We start from the raw sequence: 25,237 nt of genomic DNA, 5'->3' as shown, positions 1-25,237 counted from the left end.
TTCCTTTGCTTTTCTGTATATTTTAATTTTTATTTTACTTATATAGTTGATTGTTTTTAGATATTACACTGTATTTGTATCTTCCGTAGGTCGCCAAAACTTATTGGCATCACAGAATGAAGGTGTAGAAGGCTTAGCATTGGATTGGATTTCCAAAAACCTCTATTACATTGACAGCCGTAAAGGAACTCTAAATGTCCTTTATACTGAAAAACCAGAATACAGAAAAGTTCTGCTTAGCGATCTCAAACGTCCTAGGGCAATAGTTGTACATCCCAACAAAGGGTAAGTTTTTGTTTATTTCTTTTTTTTTATCATGAAACAAAAATAAGAATGATTTATGCAGTATATAACTTACAAATGATATAAACAATCAGAAGTTTTGTTTCCTATGTTCAAGCCTAAATAGTTTAATATACATTGTTTAGTTTTGCTTTATCTTTGTTAATTGTTGTTTTTGTTTGCAGGTATATTTTCTACTCCGAATGGGACCGTCCGGCAAACATCAGTAGAACTTTTCTCGATGGCACTAATGTAATGGTATTTAGAAACGTGTTGCTAGGATGGCCTAATGGGCTGTCAGTTGATTATGCAACAGATCGTATATACTGGTGTGATGCTTTGTTAGACCATGTACAGCATGCGAAGTTGGATGGTACAGATGTTAAAACCATAAGTTCTCAGAGTATACGACATCCGTTCTCCCTTGTTATATTTAATGGTAAGATTTTTTAATTAAGCTTAAAAGAATTTTGAATGATGTTGTATTGTGTGATGGCTTAATTAGGTTTGTTAATTATGAAATTATTAGGGTGATGAACATGGGAGTTCTTATGAGGACATGTAGCCAGCCTTGTAAATAAAATTAGAGTAAGATTTAGTCATGTGCTTTTATCATCAGTTAAATTGTTTATGAGTGGAGTCAATAAATAAAATAGTACTTAGGAACTGAAGTTAGATTTTTCTTGACTACACTTCACAACAGCCTAGTTGTTGGTTCATTATTGTATTCATGCATTATGCAATAGAATTTGCACAAACAATTAGAAAATGTTAAATTTTCCATCAAATAGGAGCATTCAAGGTTCCAAATACTGTTTACTAAAAGTAAATTGTGTTAAGAAAAAATTACTAAGGTGAAGGTAATAGCTATCTATCCTAAGTTTTATACCTTTCATTTTCAGATTGGCTGTATGTGACAGATTGGCGTCGTGATGCCATATTGAAAATGAATAAAACTGATGGTTCCCAAGAAAAAATTGTTGCTCAAGTGGCTGAGAGTAATCGTTTATATGGTATTAGAATCTACAGCGGAAAAGCACAGGTTATTGAAGAACATCATCCATGCAATGGTGCAAATCCCTGTGAAAAGTTTTGTTTCCCAGTTCCTGGCAATGGCAGTTCCCTAGTAGCTAAGTGTGGATGCCCTGTAGGAGAGAGGTTGCGTTCTTCAGATGAAAAGACTTGTGAAGTAGATCCAGAGGCTGAGCCCATGGATCCTTCCTGTGCCCCATGGGACTTCACGTGCTCTAATGGAAGATGCATTCAGAAAACTTGGGTCTGTGATGGAGATGATGATTGCCTTGATAACTCGGACGAGGAACAGAACTGCACTAAAGTAACTTGTCGCGAAGACGAATTTCAGTGTCAGTCAGGACGTTGTATTCCCAACACTTTTAAATGCGATTCGGATAATGACTGTGGAGACTTCTCTGATGAAACAGGCTGTTTGAATATTACCTGTGAAGCATCCTACTTCCAGTGTGACAATGGCAGATGTATACCGATGAACTGGAAGTGTGACTCAGAGAATGATTGTGGTGATAGCTCAGATGAAGGAGACTTTTGTGCCAATAAAACTTGTTCCTACTACCAGTTCACATGCCCCAGTACAGGGGCTTGTATTCCCCAGGCTTGGGTGTGTGATGACGATAATGACTGCTATGATAACAAGGATGAGGAAGGATGCCCTCCAATTGCTTGTACAGCAGCCCAATTCAAATGTAACAATCAAAAGCAGTGTATACATGAGTCTTACAAATGTGATGGAATTCCTGATTGTGATGACTCCTCCGATGAATATGGCTGCCCCACAATTGGACCACATCAGTGTAATGAAGAGAATCAGTTTAGATGCGAACTCTCCGGCATATGTATTCCAAAAAGTTGGAAGTGTGATGGAACTGCTGATTGTGAAGACTCCTCTGATGAGCCTGATACTTGTGGAGAGGTTGGTATTATTAAGGTGCAAGGTCACTCCAGCTTGTCACTGTCCAGTGTTCACAAAGTAATGACTGTTCTCCACTGTCCTCCTCTCCCCCATTTTCTCTCCTTATATACGTTAGGCATAGAAAATCTCATACTTCATGTATGCTTTGCAGTCTTAATTATCTCATGTGACACCATCTGTTACATGATGTACACAGTACATACAAAGTTTAGCCCCATACTTTCCTCACAACATCCACATGGCCGTTTTCCTAACTGGATTTTTTTCTTTGCTACTCTTTCACTCGTCACAATCTTTGTTAAGCAAACGTAATTTTCAATCCTCTTCTCCATTCCACTCTTCCATTTTTTAAACATTTCTGGAGCTTCTTCCTCAGATTCTGGTGTTAACGCTTGTTACACTGCATAGAACAGCTTCCAGTGGCCTCCTGGTCCCTTCTTCTATTATTACGATAAACAGTAAAGGTTTGAGGGAAGATCCACTGTGGGCACCAAAATTATCTTAAGTTCATCCAACACCTGCCATTCACCCTAGATCTTATGTTGGAATGCAGCATCACTGTGTAATGCTTATACAGTATAATAATTTTTTCTTCTCTGTAGTTTGTCAGATACCACCTCAAGGTTACTTTTCCTGTAGTTGCTGGATTATAAAGACTGCTGTGGCTGACCTCTGCAGTGTGAAGTCAAGCGGACAGTTGTCTGTTCTGACAATTTTTCTGAGCCTTTAGCTCCTTCTCCAGTATTTTCATAGCATTGTCATTTTTATATACTTTGACCTTCCATGTCTCTTCCATCTTTAATATTATCGTATTCCCTCAGGTCGTCTTAAACATTTTGTTTTGCAACTTTAGTGCTATATAGTTTGTTTAGATTTGTATTTGAGTCTGCCAGTCATAAGTTAATTTTTGTTTATATTTTCAGGTTACATGTGGTGATAATTACTTCCGTTGCAACAATGCTCGTTGTATCTTCCATTCTTGGATTTGTGATGGTGAAAATGATTGTGGTGATGGCTCTGATGAAAACAATGCTGATTGTGGAAAGAAAGCCTTTAGGTAAATCTTTACTCTTGAATTATATTTTATTTACTGAAGAAGTAGATCAACTAAGATGATGTGTGAAAATCACTGTTTTTGTCATTATTTTTATGTTCTTCAGGCTATTTTTATCATTGCCTGTGATTGCTACAGTGATAGATTAAAATGTAGATCTTAGACATTGGAACAGATTAAAATGTAGATCTTAGACATTGGAACAAATTATAATAAAGAAAACTAAATGACCAAATGCCTTAAATCCTTAACAGATAAACAGAAAAGGATTAGGTAATTGACAAACTCTCAACTGTAAAGTGTTTAAGACTGTTCGTAATGGGTATTATAAGACTTTTACCAACTGAAGATGATGCTGTTATCACTAATCATTGTAAAAAATTGACGAAAGGAAATTATTAAAAAAGGAGAAAATGTACAAAATAAAAGCCATAGCTCTCTTTAACATACAGGCATCAATATACTCTTGCAAACAGAAGCTTAGGTGTACTTGTAATAACTGCTGGATCCACCACTTTTGCACAAGTACTTGCCTGCTGCAAGACACTGTACATCTTCCTTCAGAAATTTGTGTGTGGGACATTTTGTTGGAAACAAAGTGGGTGCCATGAGTATTGCAATGGGTTATGAAAAAGGATTTTGACAAAGGAAAAATCTATTTCTGGGGAGAGACCTGTGTCACCCGGTGAAATAACCATTCAGCACTTATTTCTAGGTAAATCCATTGCTAAATATACCAGAGAAAAGCTAAATGCCAAGCTGGAGTTACTACCCCCAGCGCGAGCTCCATGAAATGGAGTCGTGTATGTGAAAGGGTGAGATTGTCACAATCACAGGTCTCCGCCCTGTAGACATTCCCGATGTCAAAAGTCCCACCGAGTGAGGTGCCGATACAACGCCCGCACCACTCGCGGACCGTCAACACATCAGCGCCACCTACATTCCATGTTAGCACCCACCACCTAGGAATGGTATTTTTATCAAGGGGGAAAAGGAAGAAGAGAGTGGGTCACCGGGTGACACAGGTCTCTCCCCAGAAATAGATTTTTCCTTTGTCAAAATCCTTTTTCTGGGTTTTCCGACCTGTGTCACCCGGTGAAATAATAACAGAGAAACAAAATACCATCCTGAAAAACTAAAGAAACTTGTAATGGAAAGAAATAAAACTAAATTCCACAAGAACTTTAATTATCCAAGCAGCAAAATAGATATTCCAGTACATAAACTATAGTAAGGTGGGGGAACTATGTCCCGCAAGACAAGAGAACAAAAAGACATAAAACGTACTTGAAAGTTACAAACAGGGGACAAATACAAAAATTGCAACATGGTCAGGAGACAGGCTGTGAAGTATGCCTGACCCGGAGGTGATGGAAAGGGAGTAAGTGAGGCAGGTAGGAGGGAGGAAAGTGACCGAATATAAAGAAAAGGAGTTAAATAGAGGAAGGAACAATGCTTCCTGCCGCCACTGTGGTGAATTTTAGAGCTTCTAGGGATTTCAAATAGTGGCGTTTGAAAACCAGTGGAGACTTCCACCCTGTATATTTTGTAAGATCCTCAAAATTCATGTGATGGAAATAATAAGTGGAGGTGGCCACCGCTCTAATGTCATGAACCTTCGGAACTGAGTCTGGGTTTGCTTGTTTAATAAAATATAAGATCTGTTGTCTGATGGCCTTCATAGAAATAGTTCCTCCACCTTCCCTTATAAACAGAGGCCCCGAAGTTATTTGCGAGGTCCTGTCTAAATAAGCCTTTAAAGTAAAGACCGGGCATAAGGATAGGTCTTGTGGGAGGGGGACGACCTTCCAGGGAGACCATCTATCTCGAGGATCTTCATTCTTAGCTAGGAATTTAAGGTGAGGGGCTAGCAACACTTCACCTGATGGAAGGAAATCGATATGATTGGGCTCTCTTGACAGGGCAGACAGCTCGGAAATTCTAGCACCTGAAGCTAAACTAATTAAAAATAAGGTCTTCATCAATAAACTTTGGAATGAACAAGATTGATTATCAGTTTCTGAGGCTAATTTAAGGACATCATTTAAGAACCAGGAAACCGTGTGTGGGTGGGTTACTGGTCTCAAACGGGCACAGGCTTTAGGGATTGAAGAAAAATAAAAGAGTCCATTAAGTTAATATTGAACCCGTGTAAAAATATCTTTTTCAAAGCTGATTTGGCTGTAGTAATGGTACTCGAGGCAAGACCTTTTTCAAATAAAGACCTAAAAAATGAAATTGCTAGGTTCGTGGTCATTATGGTTGCTTCAGATTCTTTTAGGAAGAGTGCTAATTTCTTAACTGCTGAGTCATACTGTTTGAGAGTGGATTCCCATTTGTCTGATTCTAGGAACAAAGTGTTAATAGGGTCAATATTACCATCTTTCTGAGCTGCAAACTTCATGAAATCCACAAAGCTAGGGCATTCTGAATTCTTGAGGAAGCTGACACAGTCTGAGTTTGTACTATTTGCGTCAGTTTTGGTTTGGGAATTTGTAAGCACCGAAGCTTCAGCTCTAGAAGAAGCGGAAACCAGTTGCTCTTCGGCCAATTGGGAGCCACCAGAGCTACCTGGCCCTTGAATGTCCTGAGCTTGTGAAGGACTTTCAGTAACAGGTTTACTGGAGGAAACAGATAGATCCTCCGCCACTTGTTCCAATCTATTGACATTGCATCTGTGGAGTGTGCTAGAGGGTCCAAGTTGGGAGCCACATAACAGGGAAGTTTGTGGTTGCATTCTGTTGCAAAGAGATCTACTTCGAGACCCAGAACTTGACTGCAAATCCAATTGAATGAAGTTTTGTCCAGGGACCATTCATTCCGACTCCAGCGGAGTTGTCCTGGATAGGGAATCTGCAATGACATTCCAGACTCCTGCTAGATGAGTAGCAGACAGATGCCACCGGTGTTTGTTTGCTAAGGAAAATATTGCTATCATAACCTGGTTGATCCGGCTCGACTTGAAACCCCCTCTGTTTATACAATGTACCACCACTGCACTGTCCAAGACCAGTCTTATATGGATCAGACTGTTTGGATGTAGCTTCTTCAAGGTTAGAAAGACTGCCATAGCTTCCAGGACATTGATATGGAACTGGCGGAACACAGTAGACCAAATCCCCTGAACTTTCTTGTGTTGAGAGTATCCTCCCCACCCGCTTAGAGAAGCGTCAGTGTGAATCACTAGTGCCGGAGGGGGAAATTGAAGCGGTACTGAATTCGATAAGCTCTTGACTGTTGTCCAAGGCCAGAGTCTCTTTTTCAAAATTGGCAGAATTAGAGACACCTTGTCTCTGAACCTGATGTTGGCTCGGCTCCGCCTTACCCTGTTTATATCCTTCAGTTTGGATTTCAGTAAAAGATCCGTTACCGAAGTAAACTGAAGAGAACCTAAGACTCTTTCTTGGGTACGGCGGGAAGCTTTCTTGTTTCTGAGGAACTGTCTGGTTGCCTTGGCTATTTCTCTCCGTTTGGCCGGCAGAAGAGATAGTTTGTGTGAACGTAGGTCCCACTGGATCCCTAACCATTGAAAGCAACTCTCCGGTATTAGGCGGGATTTCTCCCTGTTTATTTGAAAGCCTAGAGATTCCAGAAAGCCGATTACTATGGCTGTTGCTTTCCGGCATTCATTGGCGTTGGATGCCCAAATGATCCAATCGTCCAGGTATGCGGCCAGCATGATCCCTTGAGACCGTAGTTGCTGAACTACCGTATCTGCCAGTTTGGTGAAGATTCTGGGGGCTATGTTGAGACCGAATGGCATGACTCTGAACGAGTATGCTTGATTTCCCAGTCTGAACCCCAGATAAGGAGAGAACCTTCTCGCAATCGGGACGTGATAGTAAGCGTCTGAAAGATCTATAGAGGTGGTTACAGCTCCACGGGGCAGTAGGGTCCGAACCTGCGAGATTGTAAGCATTCGAAACTTGTCGCATTGAATGTAAGAATTTAGACGGGACAAGTCTAGAATTACTCTCTGTTGACTGGAACCTTTCTTTGGAACACTGAACAGTCTGCCTTGGAATTTCAAGTGTCTCGCTTTCTTTATTGCCCTCTTTTGTAATAGATCTTTCACGAAGTCCTTCAGAGCCTTGGACGGTGATTGATGGAACCTGACTAAGTGGGGGAGGACCTCTGCACCAACTCCACCCCAGTCCTTTGGAGACTATGCTCTGGACCCAGGGACTGAAGTTCCACTGGTCCCGAAAATGGTACAACCTCCCGCCTACCTGGATATCTCACTGGGCGGGAGATGGTCTGCCTCCTCTGGAGCCTCTGCCCCCCTTCCTCGGGAGGAGGAGCGAGGTGCTCCCCTGCCTCTGTAGTATCCTCTGGCCCTAGTTCCCTTGCACTCTGGATAGACCGAAAATGCCCGTGGCTTTCATGAAGCATTGAAAGCCGGGGAAGATACATACGAGGGGGCAGCGAGAGACTGAGGAGCTGGTTGAACCAGCACATATTGAGGCTGAGGCTGAGTGTGCAAGGTTGAAGGCTGGCCGGGTGCGGGGACCTGGACAGCCTGCAAGACAGTCTGAGCAGGGAGCCGTTTAAACTTTTTGAACTTCTTACCGGACTTAGGATGGGGTCCGGCGGGCTCTGCTTTGCTTACGCTTAGGCAAGCCCCCAACGGGAGCAGAGACTCTGATTGGTCCTAGTTGCTTCAGCTAGGACCGCATCAACCTCTTCTTGAGGGAAAGAGATTAGCTCCCAGATGGAGCTCTTCATAAGCCTGTTAGGCTCATGACGGATGGAAGCTGCCGAAAAGATGTGCTTCCCGGTAGTTCATCCGGGCCGTGATGAAGTCGTAAAGGTCCTGTTGAAAACTTCGCCAAGAGAGATTTCGTCAGGACCTGAAACAAAGCATCTTCGCTGTAGACCACTGACGTTGCCTCTGCCAAAGTCAGAGAGTTTAAGGACCTGCTAAGCCTGTCCTTAGTCTCAGCTTCAGCCTTCAGGAGCGAATCCAGGATCTTAGGAAGTTGCTCACTGAACAAGTTAGAGGCGCAGTCAGGGTCGAGCCGAGTCACTGTGAAAGTGGCCGGGCTCCCTCCTCCTCCCAAAACTCAGAATCTCCGGGGAAGACAAGAGAGGGGGATCTGTCTCCTGGAGATGAGGAAGGGTTTACCCTCCATGCACGCTTGGCTAGTGAGGGAAGCCACTTTTGAAGTGCAAGGGGTAGGGAGAATTTCTCCCAAAAGGCACCCTTGGCCCGGGGTGAGTTTGGTGTTCTCTGCTTGCCACTCCGTTAACCCATTAACCCAACTTTTGTATTTTTTGAATTTCTGGAATTTTTTGCTAAATAATATATATTTAAGGGTCAAGAAAACATATGAAGTAGAAAGAAAAAATCTATATCTAAGGGTAAGCTTACAGTAAGCTGTCCTCAAATGAGGACGCTGGGACAAAGGGGTATAAAATCATGTTTTCAAGCTGTCCTCAAATGAGGACACTGGGACAATAGGTTTTATGTTTATATTTGTTAAGTAAAGCATTATCTTTTCAGATAAAGATAAACAGTTCCATATTGTCATTTTTACTTAAATGTTATGAATTCCCACCTAAGTTCTAGCTGAAAAACAATTTAATTTCATAAACTAAATGTACTTTCTTTTATTGTTATACCTGACAATCTTATTTTCTTTTATGATAAGAGCTGAAACATTCAATACAAAGAGTCACATTGCATTTAGAGCAAAAGGTTCTTGGTTTTGCTGTACATGGTTTGTTCATACACCTCTGCTGATTGTTGCGCTTTTCAATAAAATGATCTTTACCATCATAATGAACATCAGCAAAATTTGTGCGTGAGTGTAAGGTACCACAGGGTCTTCCTACTGAGCCTTCCATGCAAGCCAATTTCAGATAAGCTACAGAAATTGCCCTTTGAAATCTAGTAGACTCAGATGTGTGAAACCATGTCCTTGGTGCAGCAATTTATAAATAATCCATGAGTTCACAACTGCCATATCTATCATTCTAATGAATAAAGGCCAATACCATTTCTTTCCTCGAATAGAAACAGAATACTGTATTTCCCTATTAACCAATCATGGTGATCTACACCACCCATACATTTATTATAGTTGAAAATTGCATTTCGTTGAGGAACGCTTCCTTTTGACTTGATGTCTTAATCCAACGTTGGACCTTTGCAAGGGGTTCTACAGTGTCGTAATTAGTACCAACAGTTACACATTTGTTATCTAGCCATTTTACCATCAGCACTTCTTCATTAGTGTCAAACCTGTAGTCATATGAGCCTCTTGTTTCTTTTTTCATATCATTTGTTGATTTCAATGTACAGTTCTTCAAACGATTTTCTCTGAGTGTTCCCGACGCTTGAAAACCAATATTTCGTAGGTAAACTAATAATTCATAACCAGTAAAATAATTATCAAAAAAGACAGTATGAGATTCCGGATCTGCTACAGCTTCAAGCATCTTCAAGACAACTTTTGAACCCAATGCTATTGCATCACTCTTATCTAGTTGAGGATTCTTACCACAGTAAAGATCAAAATTATAACAGTAGCTTGAGGTCCCACAAAGCGCCCAAAGTTTATATCCAAACCTAATAGGTTCCACCTGGATAAACTGCTTCAGGGAGTTATGCCCATAATATTTTACCATCATTTCGTCAACACTAATGCATTCCTCAAATACTCCATATTGAGTAAATGATTTCTGAAGCTTCGAGATCAGGCTTCTTACTTTGAATCCTTTATCCCCTGTGTTATTTTCTGCATCTGCATTATCACAGAAATGCACAACACTCTTCAAAACTTGAAATTTATTCCGAGACATTGCTTTTTTTACAACAGAAACACCCAAGTCTTCATCTTTTGACCAATAATGCCTCTCCGATGGTAATTTGTGGTAACTTGACAAAAGTAGAATTCCTATCAGAGATTTCAGTTCATCTACACTGAACACAACATCCAGTTTGTTTTTGCTGGCCGTGGCATAACGAACAGTTTCCTTCACAATGTGATCATAAATATCTGGGGACATTATTGTTTCAAATAATTCCAGAGGTGTCAGTTATATAAAATGTAACTTCACTCAAAATGATTAAATAAACATGTTCATCACAGCTTTTTAGCAATATTGTTATTTTTTTTAAAGAAAGGTTTTCAGTAATCATAAAATAATGCTTACCATGGATGGATATTCTCTCACTGCTTGTGGCCACAACAGAGATTTTAAAGAAACTGAGACAAAAAACGAGGTAGGCCGGTAAGTTCACGTCTAGCGTACTTCGACAGGTTTGAGCTGGATTTATAATGCTTCATCCCAGCGTCCTCATTTGAGGACACAATTTTCAAAGTCGATAATGAACAACTTCCTTTGATTTATTATTCACAATTTATACTTAAAATGCTTGGGTAATAGATTAATTTACTATACTTTGGGAAATTCATGATATATTAGTTATAATAACTTGGAAAAAATTACTTGAAATTACGATAGGATAAGAGCACATTTTTGTACAACTTTGGTTGTTCATAAAAGTCTTGTAAAGTTCTTAATACTAATAAAAAAATGTCATGGGGTGTAATATGAAATAAATAATGCGTACATTTATTCAAATGTGATAAATTGATAAGAGAAAAGAGGTAAAAAAAATCTTGAAATGTGTGTCCTCAAATGAGGACGCTGGGATATAATGGGTTAATGTTCGAAGCAGAGACGACTGAGCTTGGTCCCTCGGGAAGATGACCGTCTCCTTTGGGACCTTGTCGGAACGGATCCACGCCTCCTCTGTAAGCCTGGCAAAACCGGGATAAGGAGGTTCCAGACCAGGAGGGAAGAATTCAAGTTCCTCCAGCCTGCGAGTGCCTAGGCCCTCAATTGTCAGGGTACCTTCATGCTGAGGAGCATAAAGGGTCAGTCGCCAAGGGTTCCCCTTATAGAAGGGAGGAAGGCTGGAGGTGTCCGGGACGGAGAAGGGTCTGGCAGCCGCTCCGCCGCTCATGAACCCCGAGATTAAGTTCCCTTGGGACTTAACCTGCTGCGACAGGGAAAGCACGGAAGCATTAGATGAAGAAAGCTGAGAAGAGAGTTGCGACAGCTTGTCGTCAACTCTCTTGTCGAGCTTCTGCATAAGAAGCTCGGCAAATGTTTCTGCATCAAAGGAAGGAGGGGGTGGAACCTCCTTGCTTTGTTTTGTCCGTGAACCCTTACCAGAAGTAGAGGCCTTGCTCGTGGACGGCACAGGACTAGGAGCCCGTGACGCCTTCAAGGGAACCCCAGAGCGGACTTTCTGGGTTTTTAATGTCTTTTTCTTGATAGATTTGACCTTAGGGACGGTAGACCTTGCACCGTCCATAAGGCAAGAGGATTTCACGAATCCCCTGAAAGAGGAAGCAGAAGAAGAAGAACTAAAGAGATAGTCACCTGTCTCACTTGCCCCCTTACCTGCTTGGATATCCAGGTCCACATTCATGGGCTCAAGTTCAAATTAAGGGCTGCAACATCTTCGGTGACCTCTCCACATGCGGCTGCGTCCTCCTGGGAGGGTTGAGTCATCTCCTGGATCCCAGCGATCAAAGGGGCGGCTACCTCATCCGCAACTGACGCTGAGATCCAGGCGCCGGGGAAGAGAACGCTGCAGATGTCCTTGGAAAGAACGTAGGGTTTCCCTGCCCCGACGTTCCTCCCAAAGCCGCTGACCCAGGACTTAAGGGTCAAAAGCGAAGAGTCACGAGAGCTGCGGTCAATCTGAAAGAAGGAGAATGTCAACTAACCAAATCTCCTAGAAGACTAATATCTTCTAATTATCCATAAGAGACAAAACTCAAAAGAAAGCATGAATCGGAAAAGGAAAATCTAACTTACCGATTCACCCAGAACCCGCTCATAGAGAGCGTAGCACACCTCACAGCCATCAGGGTGCCAGACGACCAGGTCCCCCACGTGGACGGCGCACCCGGAGTGGGACCCTGCAGACCTCATGTCCGCTCACCTGCTGGAGGACTGCCGTGCACCCCTGCTCCTGACAACGAACCATCTGTAAATGGACGAGTACATGAGTATGCTGATAAGGCCGCCGGAGTAGGGTGCCGGAGCAGCGACTTAGGATAATAGATTGACTGGGCATGTAAAAGGACCAGATAGACCCCACTGGAACATACCGGAATGATAAGAGGTCTACTAGACCATACATGATCAATAAAATAATACAAAACAAAGGGACCGCTGGAGTTAATCCGGAGAAACAGGGAGGTCCCGTTAAAAACATGCGCCAACAAAATTAAAAACAACAATACATATACAGTGAACGGTTAACTTATGATTAAGCGGTAAAAAAGTTTCCGCTTGTAGCCGGGGGAGTCACGTTACCCTGATATAGTGACGGCGGAGGAGGTGTGGTGAGCACCGACCGACCATACACCATACCCACCGGAGTGGTATAAGAAATGAGAGCAACGAGAAAGCCCGACTACTAGCGGAAAATGCAAAATTAGACTAGTCAACGAAAGATAGATACTTGGGAAAGGGACAAGTTCTAAATGAATAGAACGGAGGATAATGTCAGTGACATGTGAAAATGAGACAGAAGACAGTCAGGTGGAAAACTCTAACTGGCTACATGCACAAAAATTTTTCCCCGCGAGGCGACGGTCTACAAGAACGACACCCTGGCTGGGGGAAAACAACACACTAACGCTAGGGAAGGGAGGGGGACAGGCCAAGGGAGGGGGACCAGTAGAGGTGGCCAAGGGGGTGAGTGAGCACTCCCCGGACGTCATGCGTCCCACCCCTACTCTCTCCCGAGAGATCAAACATGTATGAACGACTAACCGAGAGAAGAGAGGATAGGGGACCCTCAAAGGCCAAAGTGCATAAGGAAAGGTAAAAAGGGATGGTGGCCAGGAGTGGGGAGGCACCCCGGACACCACACAAGTTCTCGACAGGGTGCCGACCAGGTAAGGTCGGAAATCCTGTGTAGAGAGAACAAGGGGGAACTAATCAATGCGGAGGAAGGGTTGTAGGCTATTAACGTAAGGATCAGGGCAAAGGCTCTCAAACCTTGGTAAGTTAACAAAATATATGAAAACGAACCAAGGGGAAAAGAGCAGGGAGGCAGGGGAAGGTGGTAGGAGAGGGGGATACACATGAAGCTGGAAACTGTCCCGAAGGCGTGGTCCAGACAAGGGTAGGCTACGTAAGAGACCCTCCTTATTCCAGCTTAACCTTACTAGGACTCAGTAGCCCAAACGGAAAGGCTGAAATAGGGAGAGGGAGGAAACGCAGGCCAAACACCTCCAACTGAACAACAACCAAAGAGAAGCGCCAACCATGAGGCCCTCTTACACACCTAACCTTCTCTTCCAAGGAAGGGAACAGATCGCTAATAGTCTAACCCTAGGCTAACCTAACACAGCCGCCCAGCGGTCAGGGAGGTAGCTCAGGAGGGAAACGGTATCTAACAGACTAGCCTAAATAGTTAACCTCACTAAGGTGTAAAAGAAATAAATCAAATAATAAAAGACATGTAGAAGGGAGAACCAAACCCAACACGATATGAGCACGGATGGAAAATGGCTGACCTTCACTAAAAATAAACAATGAACATAATCTGTAAATATCTAAAGCATCCGTGCGCAAGGCATAAAATAAACCTAATAAGCATAACTGTACCATCTCAAATAATAAACCCACGAGCTGGAGGAGGTGAGGGTCCAAAATAAAACACATATAAAACTGGTTAAAGAGCGGATAGGCCCGAGGGGGAAACTCATAGCCTAAGCGACAAGGACCCGCACATCCCCAGGGAAGGGTAACAGAATTAAATAATGAATTAAGCCACTATGAATATGGTGGATAAAAGGGATTTTGACAAAGGAAAAATCTATTTCTGAGGGAGGCCCCATGTCACCCGGTGAAATTCCATACTAACACGAATTTCTAGGTATAAATATTGCTAAATATACCAGAGAAAAAAGCTTTCAGGAATGCTGGAGTTACTACCCCCAGATCGAGCGACTTCCATATGGAAGACGTCGGTATAACCAAGGGTGAGTGAAAGAATCACAACCACAGAGCCACACTCGATAGACATCCCCATGTCAAAATCCCCCAGGAAGAGTAGAGAGCCGTTCCAACCCTTACACTCACCCGCCCGCCAAGCGGCGACTCCAGCGCCACCTACACTCATTCCAGACTAGCACCACCCCCGGGCTTGGCATGTGCAAGAAGGGGGGGAAACCAGGCCCTGGGAGGGTCACCGGGTGACATGGGGCCCCCCTCAGAAATAGATTTTTCCTTTGTCAAAATCCCTTTTCTGAGCTCGGCCCCATGTCACCCGGTGAAATAGTAACAGAGAATCATGCCAAGACTGCAAAGCTAAAAAGGAAAAATTTTTAGAACAAGGAGATTTGAACAAAAACACATGCTATGAAATACAGATTTAATGATCATATCTCTCTATAGAAAAGCATCCCATAACAGGTAAGGACAACAACTTAACTTTAAGAACAATGTACAAAAACAGATTACAAATCAATTACAGGTGGAAAAGGATACACCCAACAAGATAGATTCATAGACAATCAAACATGAACTTAAATCTAAGGATAAAGAGAGACATTACAACATGAAAAATCATTGAGGTACATGGAGCATAAATAAAAACAGTTCCAGTACCTCTAAGACAATCGAAATTCACAGCATATTAAGATGCAATCACCAAGACAATCCATAATACGGGCAATAGTAACATCAGTTATGAGGAGCAAGGCAGTGAGGCATGATTGAACCGGAGGAGCAGGCAGAGAAATAAATGAGGCAGGCAGGCAGGGGGGAAAAGGAACAGGGTTAAGGATTATTTGGGTGGGGGGATGACACTCCCCACAGCCACTGCAGCAAATTTCAGGGCTTCGAGTGATTTTAAATAGTGGCGCTTAAACACTAGAGGTGATTTCCATCCTGTATACTTGGTAAGTTCAGCAAAATCCATATTATGGAAATAATTGGTAGAGGTAGCTACCGCACGGATATCATGAACCTTGGGGACTGAATCCGGGTTGGCTTGTTTAATAAAATATAGAATTTGCTGCCTTATAGCGTTCAAAGAAAGAGTTCCACCTTTCTCCCTGATAAAAAGAGGACCCGACTTACACTGTTGAGTTTTAAGTAGGTAAGACTTTAAGGTATGAACTGGGCATAAGGACTGGTCCTGTGGAAGAGGCACCACCTTCCAAGGGGACCACCTGTCCTGAGGGTCTTCATTTTTAGCTAGGAACCTATGATCAGGGGAAAGAAGGATTTCTCCGGACGGAAGGAAATCAACATGATCATCACCTCTAGCGAGAGCTGACAGCTCTGAAATTCTGGCACCTGAAGCCAAGCTAATCAGAAATAAGGTTTTCCTTAACAGATCCAGGTAAGAGCACTGTAAGTTGTCAATATCAGAGGCTAACTTAAGAACGTCGTTGAGGAACCACGTAACAGAATGTGGTCGTGTTACGGGTCTCAAACGAACGCATGCTCTAGGAATTGATGAAAAGTATGAATCTGTAAGGTCAATTTGAAAACCATACAAAAATACCTTCTTCAAGGCTGATTTAGCTGTAGTAATAGTAGCCAGAGCAAGGCCTTTTTCAAACAATGACCTAAAGAAAGTAACCGCTAAGTTAGTAGTCATAGTTTGAGCTTCAGATGCCTTCAAGAAGGATGCTAACTTTTTGACCGCTGAATCATATTGTCTGAGAGTAGACTCTCTTTTATCAGATTCTAAAAACAGAGTGTTAGCGGGGTCAATATTTGCTCCCTTATTAGCAGCGAACTTTACAAAGTCCATAAAACTAGGGCATTCTGAATTCTTAAGGAAGCTGACACAGTCTGTTTGTGCTGCTTGGGTCAGTCTGGGATTGGGAATCTGATGACTCTGCAACTTGAGCTCCTGAAGTAGAGGAAACCAGTTGCTCTTCGGCCAATAGGGGCCTACTAGAGCCAGTTGGCCTTTGAATGACCTGAGTTTGTGCAGTACTTTCAACAGTATGTTTATTGGGGAAACAAGTAAATTCTCTCCCAATTGTTCCAATCTATGGTCATCGCGTCCGTGGCATAAGCCTGAGGGTCCAGGTTAGGGGCTACATAACAAGGAAGCTTGTGATTGCTCTCCGTAGCGAACAGATCCACCTGGAGTCCCGGAACCCGGGTGGCTGGGTCGCGACTTGTATCTGCCGGATGATTGGGGCAGCCACCCGGGCGCCGGGGTAGAGCAGGTCTCGCAAGTTGGCGTCGAGGACGTAAGGACTCCCCAATGGCACGTTCCTCCCAAACCCAGCCACCCAGGCGCGGAGGGACTCAAGGGCCTCCTTCTTAGAGGACTCGACAGCCTGAGGGAGAGAAGGAAGTCACAAATAACACATTGTAGCATAAGGATATAAACTACAATATGAGCATATATCAGACTGGAAAAAACGTGAGTGACGAAAGGCGATAGCTTACCGATTCGTCCTGGACAGTGTTGACGAAGGCGAAGCAAGCCTCACAGCCGTCAGGATGCCAAACGATAAGTTCATCCAACCAGACCGCACAACCTGCGTGGGTCCGGCACACCACATGCCTGTAGGGTTGATGGAGGGTGGCGGTGCATCCCCGCTCCTCACAACGCACAGTCTGTAAGTGTAAAAAGTACATGAACCTACCACTCTAAGAAACTTAAACTAGGCAGGCATGGGTATTTCAATCTACCACCGGAGTACTCCGGAGGGAAGAAAACCCTCGTCAAAGACGGGCCTACTAGATAATAAATTAAATAAAGCGGTAAGCAAGGTGCTCTCCGACCACTGGAATACTCCGGTGGAGCGAGAGAGCTGAGTCAACTGGGTCCTACCACAAGGGATGCCGGGAATAAAAAACGGCGGAACCCGAGGGCAGGACACCGGACTCCAAGGACAAAGTAATGACTAGTGGCGGAGTGAGCAGCTCACTCCACTAGTGGATATGCATACATAAAATACAAGAGATGATAACGAACTGGTAATAAACAAATGCATCACACCTTCCGGAGTCTGGAAGCACCCCCTCCGGAGATCCCCAACCTCTACCGCTAGAAAACAGAAGAAGGGTGAGGCAACCAACTACGCGAGGCCACAAGGGCCGGAGAAAGTGCCAGTCAACCCAACTAAAGTAATCTCGAACATCACGAACTCAGGGAGAGGACGAGGAAGGAAACCAAAGAATGTTTGAAACCCGCTCGAGAGCAAGTTAACGAAACATTGAGCCAAGCACACTGCCACCGGAGACTTGCCCTAGGAGAGAGCGAATCCCTCCACCAGGGAAAATCCCCAGACTCGGAGAAAACGTCAGTAGACGTCACCCGCACGAGAGGCAAGAGCTGGTTAGGGTTAAGAGGAGGGAGGGGGGAAGGGTTGGTGGGGCAGGGAAGAGAGTAGGCCCGAGCCAGTGAAAACAGGAGACTGGGGAAGATACTTCACCCGCTCAACTGCAGTCACACACCACGCCAAGTAAATTAATACTAGCCGTGGAAGGACATAGCCTACCTCAGGGGAAAGCGACCTAAGTACTCGCCAACTCACACCTAGTCATAGCCTAGGTCAACACCTGCACCTAGGCATAGCCTAGGCTAACAGGTTGGGAGAAGGAAAGGGAAGGGAAGGAAAAAACGGGGAGAGAAATTTCCGAGCTGGAAACCAACCCGAGCAGAACGAAAGAGAGGGATGCCATAACAGCAAAGAGGAGACACATCCATCGAAAGTTTTACCCTTCTGAGAGAAGGGGAAGACAATGGGGCTCACTCTACCACTCAAACAACGGCCCATGGAAGGAACAACAACAGAAACTCCCTCAACCTGAAGATTCCTACCCTACACCTAACCTAACTGGGGAGAGCGGGAGACCCAGGAAGCAATGCTAGCCAAACATAAACATAGGAAGGCTAATAACTAGAACCAGATAAATCACCATCGGTAATAAAATATACACATAAACCATGAATACTTGTGTTCGTGCAAGGCGCATAGCCTAGCCGAGAGGAGCGACTGGGTAATACTGATGCTCCTCCGCACATAATTTAGGGCAAAAGGCAATAACACCAGCACGACAATAATTTAATAAAGCGGCTAATACTGTCAATGGGAAAACACCCTGGCGGAGGAATCCAATCGGGAAATGACGGGAACCCTAATGAAGGAACCCGACAAGTGGATCAAAATAAATATAGAGAAACACCGATAAAACCCGCCCAGGAAACACCACCAGGGTGGAACCCAGGGGGAATAATGATAAGTAATATAACGACAAGGAGAAAACCCAAACAGAACTGGCTGGATGGGTAAATCTCGCGGTCGGCATGGCCGGCTTGGGGACGCCACGGCGTCATAACAACAATCGGACAAAACTTTAAAATAATGATTGAACCAGCCAAACTTATCATAAAAACCCCACAAGAAGATGGTACTTAACTTGGTGACAGAAAAGCTGCTCGAAGACATGCTGGTTAATCCAAAAAATAATCCAAAAACACGAGCACAAAAATGTTAACAAGTGAAATCTCACGTGCTAGAAATGGAATGAGTGTAGGTGGCGCTGGAGTCGCCGCTTGGAGGGCGGGTTGAGTGTAAGGGTTGGAACGGCTCTCTACTCTTCCCGGGGGATTTTGACGTGGAGATGTCTATCGAGTGTGGCTCTGTGGTTGTGATTCTTTCACTCACCCTTGGTTATACCGACGTCTTCCATATGGAAGTCGCTCGATCTGGGGGTAGTAACTCCAGCATTCCTGAAAGCTTTTTTCTCTGGTATATTTAGCAATATTTATACCTAGAAATTCGTGTTAGTATGGAATTTCACCGGGTGACATGGGGCCGAGCTCAGAAACATAAGGCACAAAAAACATAAATAAAAGGCAGGGGAGCGAAGCCCTGATAAAAACCCCCGTACCGAGACTGAAGGTCACATGAGGCCGGGAGGAAGGCAGTCGAGGCGGGCATTATAAATCCCCCTAATTACAAAATTAGAGGGAAATAAGGAGCCTCAACCGCCTAAAATAAGATACAGAGATGGTACTCAACTTAGGAGATGAAGAATCTTGAGATGAAGCCATAATATCAAAAATAAGGCACAAAATAAGCGCACCAAGGAAAATTCCAACAAGAAGCAATGCGTGCTAAAAATGGAATGTAGGTGGCGCTGGTGTGTTGACGGTCCGCGAGTGATGCGGGCATTGTATCGGCACCTCACTATGTGGGACTTTTGACATCGGGAATGTCTACAGGGCGGAGACCTGTGATTGTGACAATCTCACCCTTTCACATACACGACTCCATTTCATGGAGCTCGCGCTGGGGCTAGTAACTCCAGCTTGGCATTTAGCTTTTCTCTGGTATATTTAGCAATGGATTTACCTAGAAATAAGTGCTGAATGGTTATTTCACTGGGTGACACAGGTCGGAAAACCCAGAAAATAATTTAATTTTGTAAGTGGCAGAACCTGGATATGTATGTAGTCATTGTTATAATTACCTATGATTTACAGATGTGGTTCTGATATGTGGCAGTGTGAAGGAGTAGAGGACACTTGCATTAATAAAACCAAAGTTTGTGATCATGTCAAAGATTGTCCCAATGGCTCTGATGAAGGGCCTGGATGCATGGAAGATGACTGTAGCTCTGCCGGTGTTGAATGTTCAGTGGCTTGTATGCAGACTCCAAATGTAAGTGCAGTTGTGATTAATTATTCTAATTTTGATACTCTAAAGTCTAGACTGTGTGAATAATTTTCAATTTTTTAAAGAAAAGTAAAAAAAAATAATAGATATATGATATAAAGTTGAATAATCACAATAAAACTTAACAAAATTTTGCAATCTGGAAGTGTGAATTTGTCAGTTTTAGTTTTTCTGCCTAGCTAATGCTGTATCATTAATGTTTTGATACTTTGCCGATAGAAGCCAAAGATCTGTTAGCCCAATATATGACAGTGATTGGTTGATGTACTCAACAATTTTTTTGCCAGGGTCGAGAATGTACGTGTAAAAAGGGAGAACAGCTGAAAGAGGGAAGTGATACAGAATGTGAAGACATCAACGAATGTAACCCACCAGGCATATGTTCTCAGGGTTGTACCAATTTTAAAGGATCATATGAATGTTCATGCAATGAGGGCTACTTACTAGATGGTAACAAAGCAACCTGCAAGGCAATAAGTAAGTTTTTTATATTTAAACTGTATAATTGTACAACAGTGATAAAAATTGATTCAGGGTGACTTAATAAGCTTTTTATCTACATTACTGCATTAATGTAACATGCAATTAACAGTTTCCTTCAGTTATCCATTAAAGAAACTATATGGATGGGGTCATTTGTGCTGGAATACAGTATTTTCTTAGTGTTGTCAAATTATAATGCTGCCATACATGGTATAACTTAATTTCAGATCACACTGAAGCCTTCCTGGTGATAAGTAACAGAAGAAGTATTTTGATATCTGACTTGCATCAACGCAATTTAGAGAGGGTTCCAGTTGTAGTAGAGAATGTTGTAGCAACAGCTTCAGATATGAAGAATGGAACACTGTTTTGGTCTGATATGAAAGTGAAGCAGATTGTTAAGTTGGAAAAGGGAGGCCAAGCAGAAGTGGTAAGTTGGACAGTGATATGCTTTGTTTCCTTTTGAATTCAATATCTGTGCTGTATTCGTAGAAAGTAACTTCATAATTATGATTAGTAAAAGGATTAGATGTAAGTGAGCATAAATACTTATAGGAAAACTTCCTTTGCAGTTGATTGGAAATGGATTGGATCTTGTTGAAGGACTGGCCTACGACTGGATTACAGGCAACATTTACTGGGTTGATTCTCGATTAAAGGCACTAGAAGTTGCAAAACGAGATGGTGCTGACCGCATGATCCTCATCAACAAGAACATATCACAGCCAAGGGGCCTTGCTGTAGACCCATTAAGAGGGTAAATTTTAAAAATTATTTTATTCCTGATAAGGTCTTGCATTCTCCATATTCTATTCATATTTTGACTGTAGTGCCACATATTCCTGTGGTTATTTTACAAATACCCCATAACTTACAATTTTCCATTTTGTGGTCATGAGATTGTCTGATTAAAATTAAGGGGTGTTGTATAAAAATTTATTTTATTGAAATTTCATAGTTTTACTATTTTGGCACTGTAGAGGAGTTTCATCTATAGTGTATTTTGCATGGTATGCTGTACGTGGTAATAAAGGGTCTTTGTGGCATTTCTTCATCCTGCAGTTGAATTTCATTTATTCTTTTTTACTTTTTATCTGTTACTCTGGTCTCTTTCCAAATTGCTGACCTCTGTGGTGTAGGTAAACTACAAAGCAATACTTTATATATATTGAATAATAACGAATCATAAATAGTATTGAGAAACATCCATGGAAGTTAAGGTTTATGCACATTACAAGTTTAAGAAGTTCTGTGAGTACTGTAACTTGTATGTGGTCTACATGACTAACCCTATCATCCAATTTTTTTTTATTTCAGTGGACGATGGTTGTTCTGGACAGACTGGGGAGAAAACCCAAGGATTGAACGCTCAAGTCTGGATGGCAAGACAAGATCTGTCATTATAAACACCAAGATTTTCTGGCCAAATGGATTAACATTAGATATTCCTACAAAAAGAATTTATTTTGCAGACTCAAAGCTCGATTACATTGACTTCTGCAATTATGATGGAACTGGTAGACAACAGGTAAGAGAACTGTATATTTAATGTTAATTTTCATAGAGGCAGTCCCCAGTTATCAATAGGGGTTCCGCTGCAATGGCGTGACGATAAGCGAAAATCGCCGATGACCAAAAATCGGCGCTTACTGGTGCCGATAACCAGAGATCGGTGCCTCTGTTAGATACGTATCGAAACCAATAAGCAGAAATCAGCACTTCAGTGCCAAAAATCACCAATTTTCATAGCTAGACAAGCGCCGTAAAACCAGATCGCCCATAAACGAGCCCGCCGATAACTGGGGACTGCCCCTACTGTTATTGTTTTATTAATGTCAAGTATTAAAGATCTAAAAAGGATAGTAAATGATAGTTGCATTCATTGTGTAATCAAAGTTTTAATAAAGTACACCAGCGATAAACATAGTACATTTTTAAAATTATTAATTTTGAGAAGATGCATATTATCAGTCTCATAAAGAAGATTAAGGAAGATTTCATTCTGTTTTCCAGGTTTTATCGCAGAGCCACTACCTTCTTCATCCTCATTCATTGTCAATATTTGAGGATTATGTGTACTGGACTGATCGACAGCTAAACAGAGTGCTTTCAGTTCACAAGTACCATGGCAATAATGAGTCTGTTGTTTCACATCTAGTGTCTCAGCCTCTTAGTATTCATGTGCACCATAAAGTTCTTCAGGTAAGTGGATGCTTTGTACAGTGCATTGCATAATCTAGTATTAATTGTTCTTAGGCATTTTTTCTGTATTCAAATATTAAATTTTAGAATCCATATTAAATTGGAGAATACTCGAAACCCAGTTAATTTTTTGTGGGGAATGTCCAAAACAGATGCAGAGCTTTTAGCCAAATTGTTCTTTGATCTGCTAACATTATGCCATAATAGGTTATTGGTAAGTATTAAGAATTAGTTGTTTAGGGATAAGCCTGATCCAGATTAGGCCAAAAGCCTCCAGTTTAATAAATGAGGTCATGTAAAACAAAGTAAAAATTACTTATTCTCCATGATTTTCACAGATTAATGGTCCTGAAGATTAAACATAAGTATGATGGCTGTCGTATATAGTGCTGTACAAATACTATTAACGTAAATTACAAGAATGAGGACCAATTACCATTGTGTATGCTGTGAAACAAATGTATGTCTTGATTGGAGTTAATAAAACAAATGTATATCTTGATTGGAGTTAACACTTTCATCTTTTTAACATCAGACTCATTATGCAAGAAAACACAGATGCATCAGATTTACACCAGACTTGTATTCCCTGTAAGGTCAGCCTCCTGGTGAAAGATACCAGTTCCCAAACACTGTTTTAGTGTGGATGGTCATACTAACACACTAAACTTAGGCACTAGTCCCTATTAAGCTTCCTGTTTGTAATGCTCAGCTGTATAGGTTTACATTTGCAGTTCTTGCACTAACTTTATTATTCCTCAACAGCCCACAGAAGAAAATCCTTGTATTTCAAATCCTTGCCAACACATGTGTCTCCTGAAGCAACCCTCAGGATATACATGTTTGTGTCGCCCTGGATACAAAGAGCAAGATGGGAAATGTAATTTGGGTATGTTTATCCAGTTTCTTTTATAGTTAACATGTATTGTAAAATGTTTGGGATTTCTCGATTCTTTTTGTATTTCTGGATGTTGAATTTTTTGTCCAATAGTTTTGAAATAGGTATATATAGAACGTATCTAACGAAGCTTTATTGAATAAAAATATGAAGGATAATTAAGATGGTGGTTAGTAAAGGGGACATGTATAATTAAAGAAATCTTTGTTTTACAGATGAATCTGCATTCCTAATGGTAATGAAGGGTGCTCAGATTGTTGATTTGACAATGGAGGATGAGAAAGGTAGTGCTGGATTTCTTACCCCAATCGTTGGCGTTGAAAATGGACTGCAGCTTGATTATGATAGTCAGAATAACAGAATATTTTGGATTGAAGCAATTACTAAAGACAGTGAAAATGTAAGTATGATGTGTCCAGAAAAAACTGAAACTAAGTAATTTGTTAATGCTATTAAGGGAATTAAATCTGATGTTAGCTTTGAAAGATATCAAAGAGCTTTTTTATTCATGCATTTTATCTTTTTTTTTTTTTTTTTTTTTTATTTCGTAGGGTACCATCTATACTATGGATATTGGTGGGGGTAACAAGACTACATATTTTGACCTTGGCATTGTTGGATCACCCTATACAATGGCTTGGGATTGGATTGGCAGCAACATGTACATCGGGAATCGTGTGGCAAACAATATTGAAGTCCTGAAGCTGGATGGAAGGAACAAGTACCAAAGTGTTATCCTTGACAATAATGGCAACAGCACTGGTGTTGGAAGGCCGAAGTCAATGTGTCTTGATCCTGTTAATGGGTAAATTGATAGAAAATTATTTTTTGTTTTTATTAATAAAATGAAGATTATGATTATTAGATTTTTATACTTCCTAGTGAAATTACTACTATTTTCTATTTTCCAGCTTCCTGTATTGGTTAGACGATGGTGGTGTCGGAGTTCAACCTAAAATAGGAAAAGTAGGAATGGATGGATCAAATCCAGAAGTTCTGTACAACTTTACAAATCTTCGGCCAGAACACATTACTATTGATATCATTGCCCAACAACTGTATTGGTCAACAAGTAATGAAGCTCAGGTGAGTTGATGGTTATCTGGTTATGTACACATTTTTAGAAATTTTGATTTTTGAATTTTTAAAAAATTTGAATTTAAATTGAAGTGTGCAAGAATTTAATGTCATAATTCTAAATGTTGTATATTGAGGAAAGTTAGATTTTGGACAAAACCTTTGTAATATTTATTAATTCATGAGAGTTGAATTGGATTGAGCTGGCCATAAACATTAAAGGATTAAGTGAAGGCTTCATTTAAATAATTTTTCAATTGTTCTACATGCAGTCAGATGAAACTGGGAAAGCAGAGGTAATTAAATTCTTTTTGAAATGTTATGGTAGATGATAATCTTTTGTAGTTACCATCTTAAAAGTAGGCACGTCATTATTGTAAAATTGTCTGAATGCAGACGTGTAAGAAAGATCACTGATCTACGAGCTTAGTGGGATGGTTTTAAGAAGAATTTTATTTTTAAGCTGTATGTTCCTCACTCGGTAAATGTAGTACCTTTTAACAGATTTCCTCTAGATTTTTTGTGTTTTAATATACTTATTAAGTTCAGTTGCTTTGTTGTTTATATTTTATTGCTGATATGACTACTCTGGT

The 25,237-nt window shown here is 41.6% G+C and overlaps 1 protein-coding gene across 1 annotated transcript in view; it reads left to right on the top strand.

The window, feature by feature from the left end:
* mgl (megalin) overlaps positions 1-25,237 on the top strand; it is a 511,712-nt gene that overhangs the window by 457,059 nt on the left and 29,416 nt on the right. The window contains exons 14-27 of the mRNA XM_067093356.1: positions 90-285; positions 468-721; positions 1,185-2,230; positions 3,154-3,287; positions 19,792-19,969; positions 20,272-20,461; positions 20,695-20,897; positions 21,040-21,224; positions 21,785-21,995; positions 22,481-22,669; positions 23,435-23,558; positions 23,783-23,967; positions 24,119-24,372; positions 24,479-24,653. Of these exons, the coding sequence (XP_066949457.1) occupies positions 90-285; positions 468-721; positions 1,185-2,230; positions 3,154-3,287; positions 19,792-19,969; positions 20,272-20,461; positions 20,695-20,897; positions 21,040-21,224; positions 21,785-21,995; positions 22,481-22,669; positions 23,435-23,558; positions 23,783-23,967; positions 24,119-24,372; positions 24,479-24,653 (3,524 nt within the window). The remainder of the gene's footprint in view (positions 1-89; positions 286-467; positions 722-1,184; positions 2,231-3,153; positions 3,288-19,791; positions 19,970-20,271; positions 20,462-20,694; positions 20,898-21,039; positions 21,225-21,784; positions 21,996-22,480; positions 22,670-23,434; positions 23,559-23,782; positions 23,968-24,118; positions 24,373-24,478; positions 24,654-25,237) is intronic.

This window comes from Macrobrachium rosenbergii, chromosome 50 (assembly GCF_040412425.1).
Source record: "Macrobrachium rosenbergii isolate ZJJX-2024 chromosome 50, ASM4041242v1, whole genome shotgun sequence".
In the NCBI taxonomy this organism is placed as follows: domain Eukaryota; kingdom Metazoa; phylum Arthropoda; class Malacostraca; order Decapoda; family Palaemonidae; genus Macrobrachium; species Macrobrachium rosenbergii.
The sequence above is the reverse complement of the archived record's forward strand: the minus strand, read 5'-3'. Positions and strand labels throughout refer to the sequence as shown.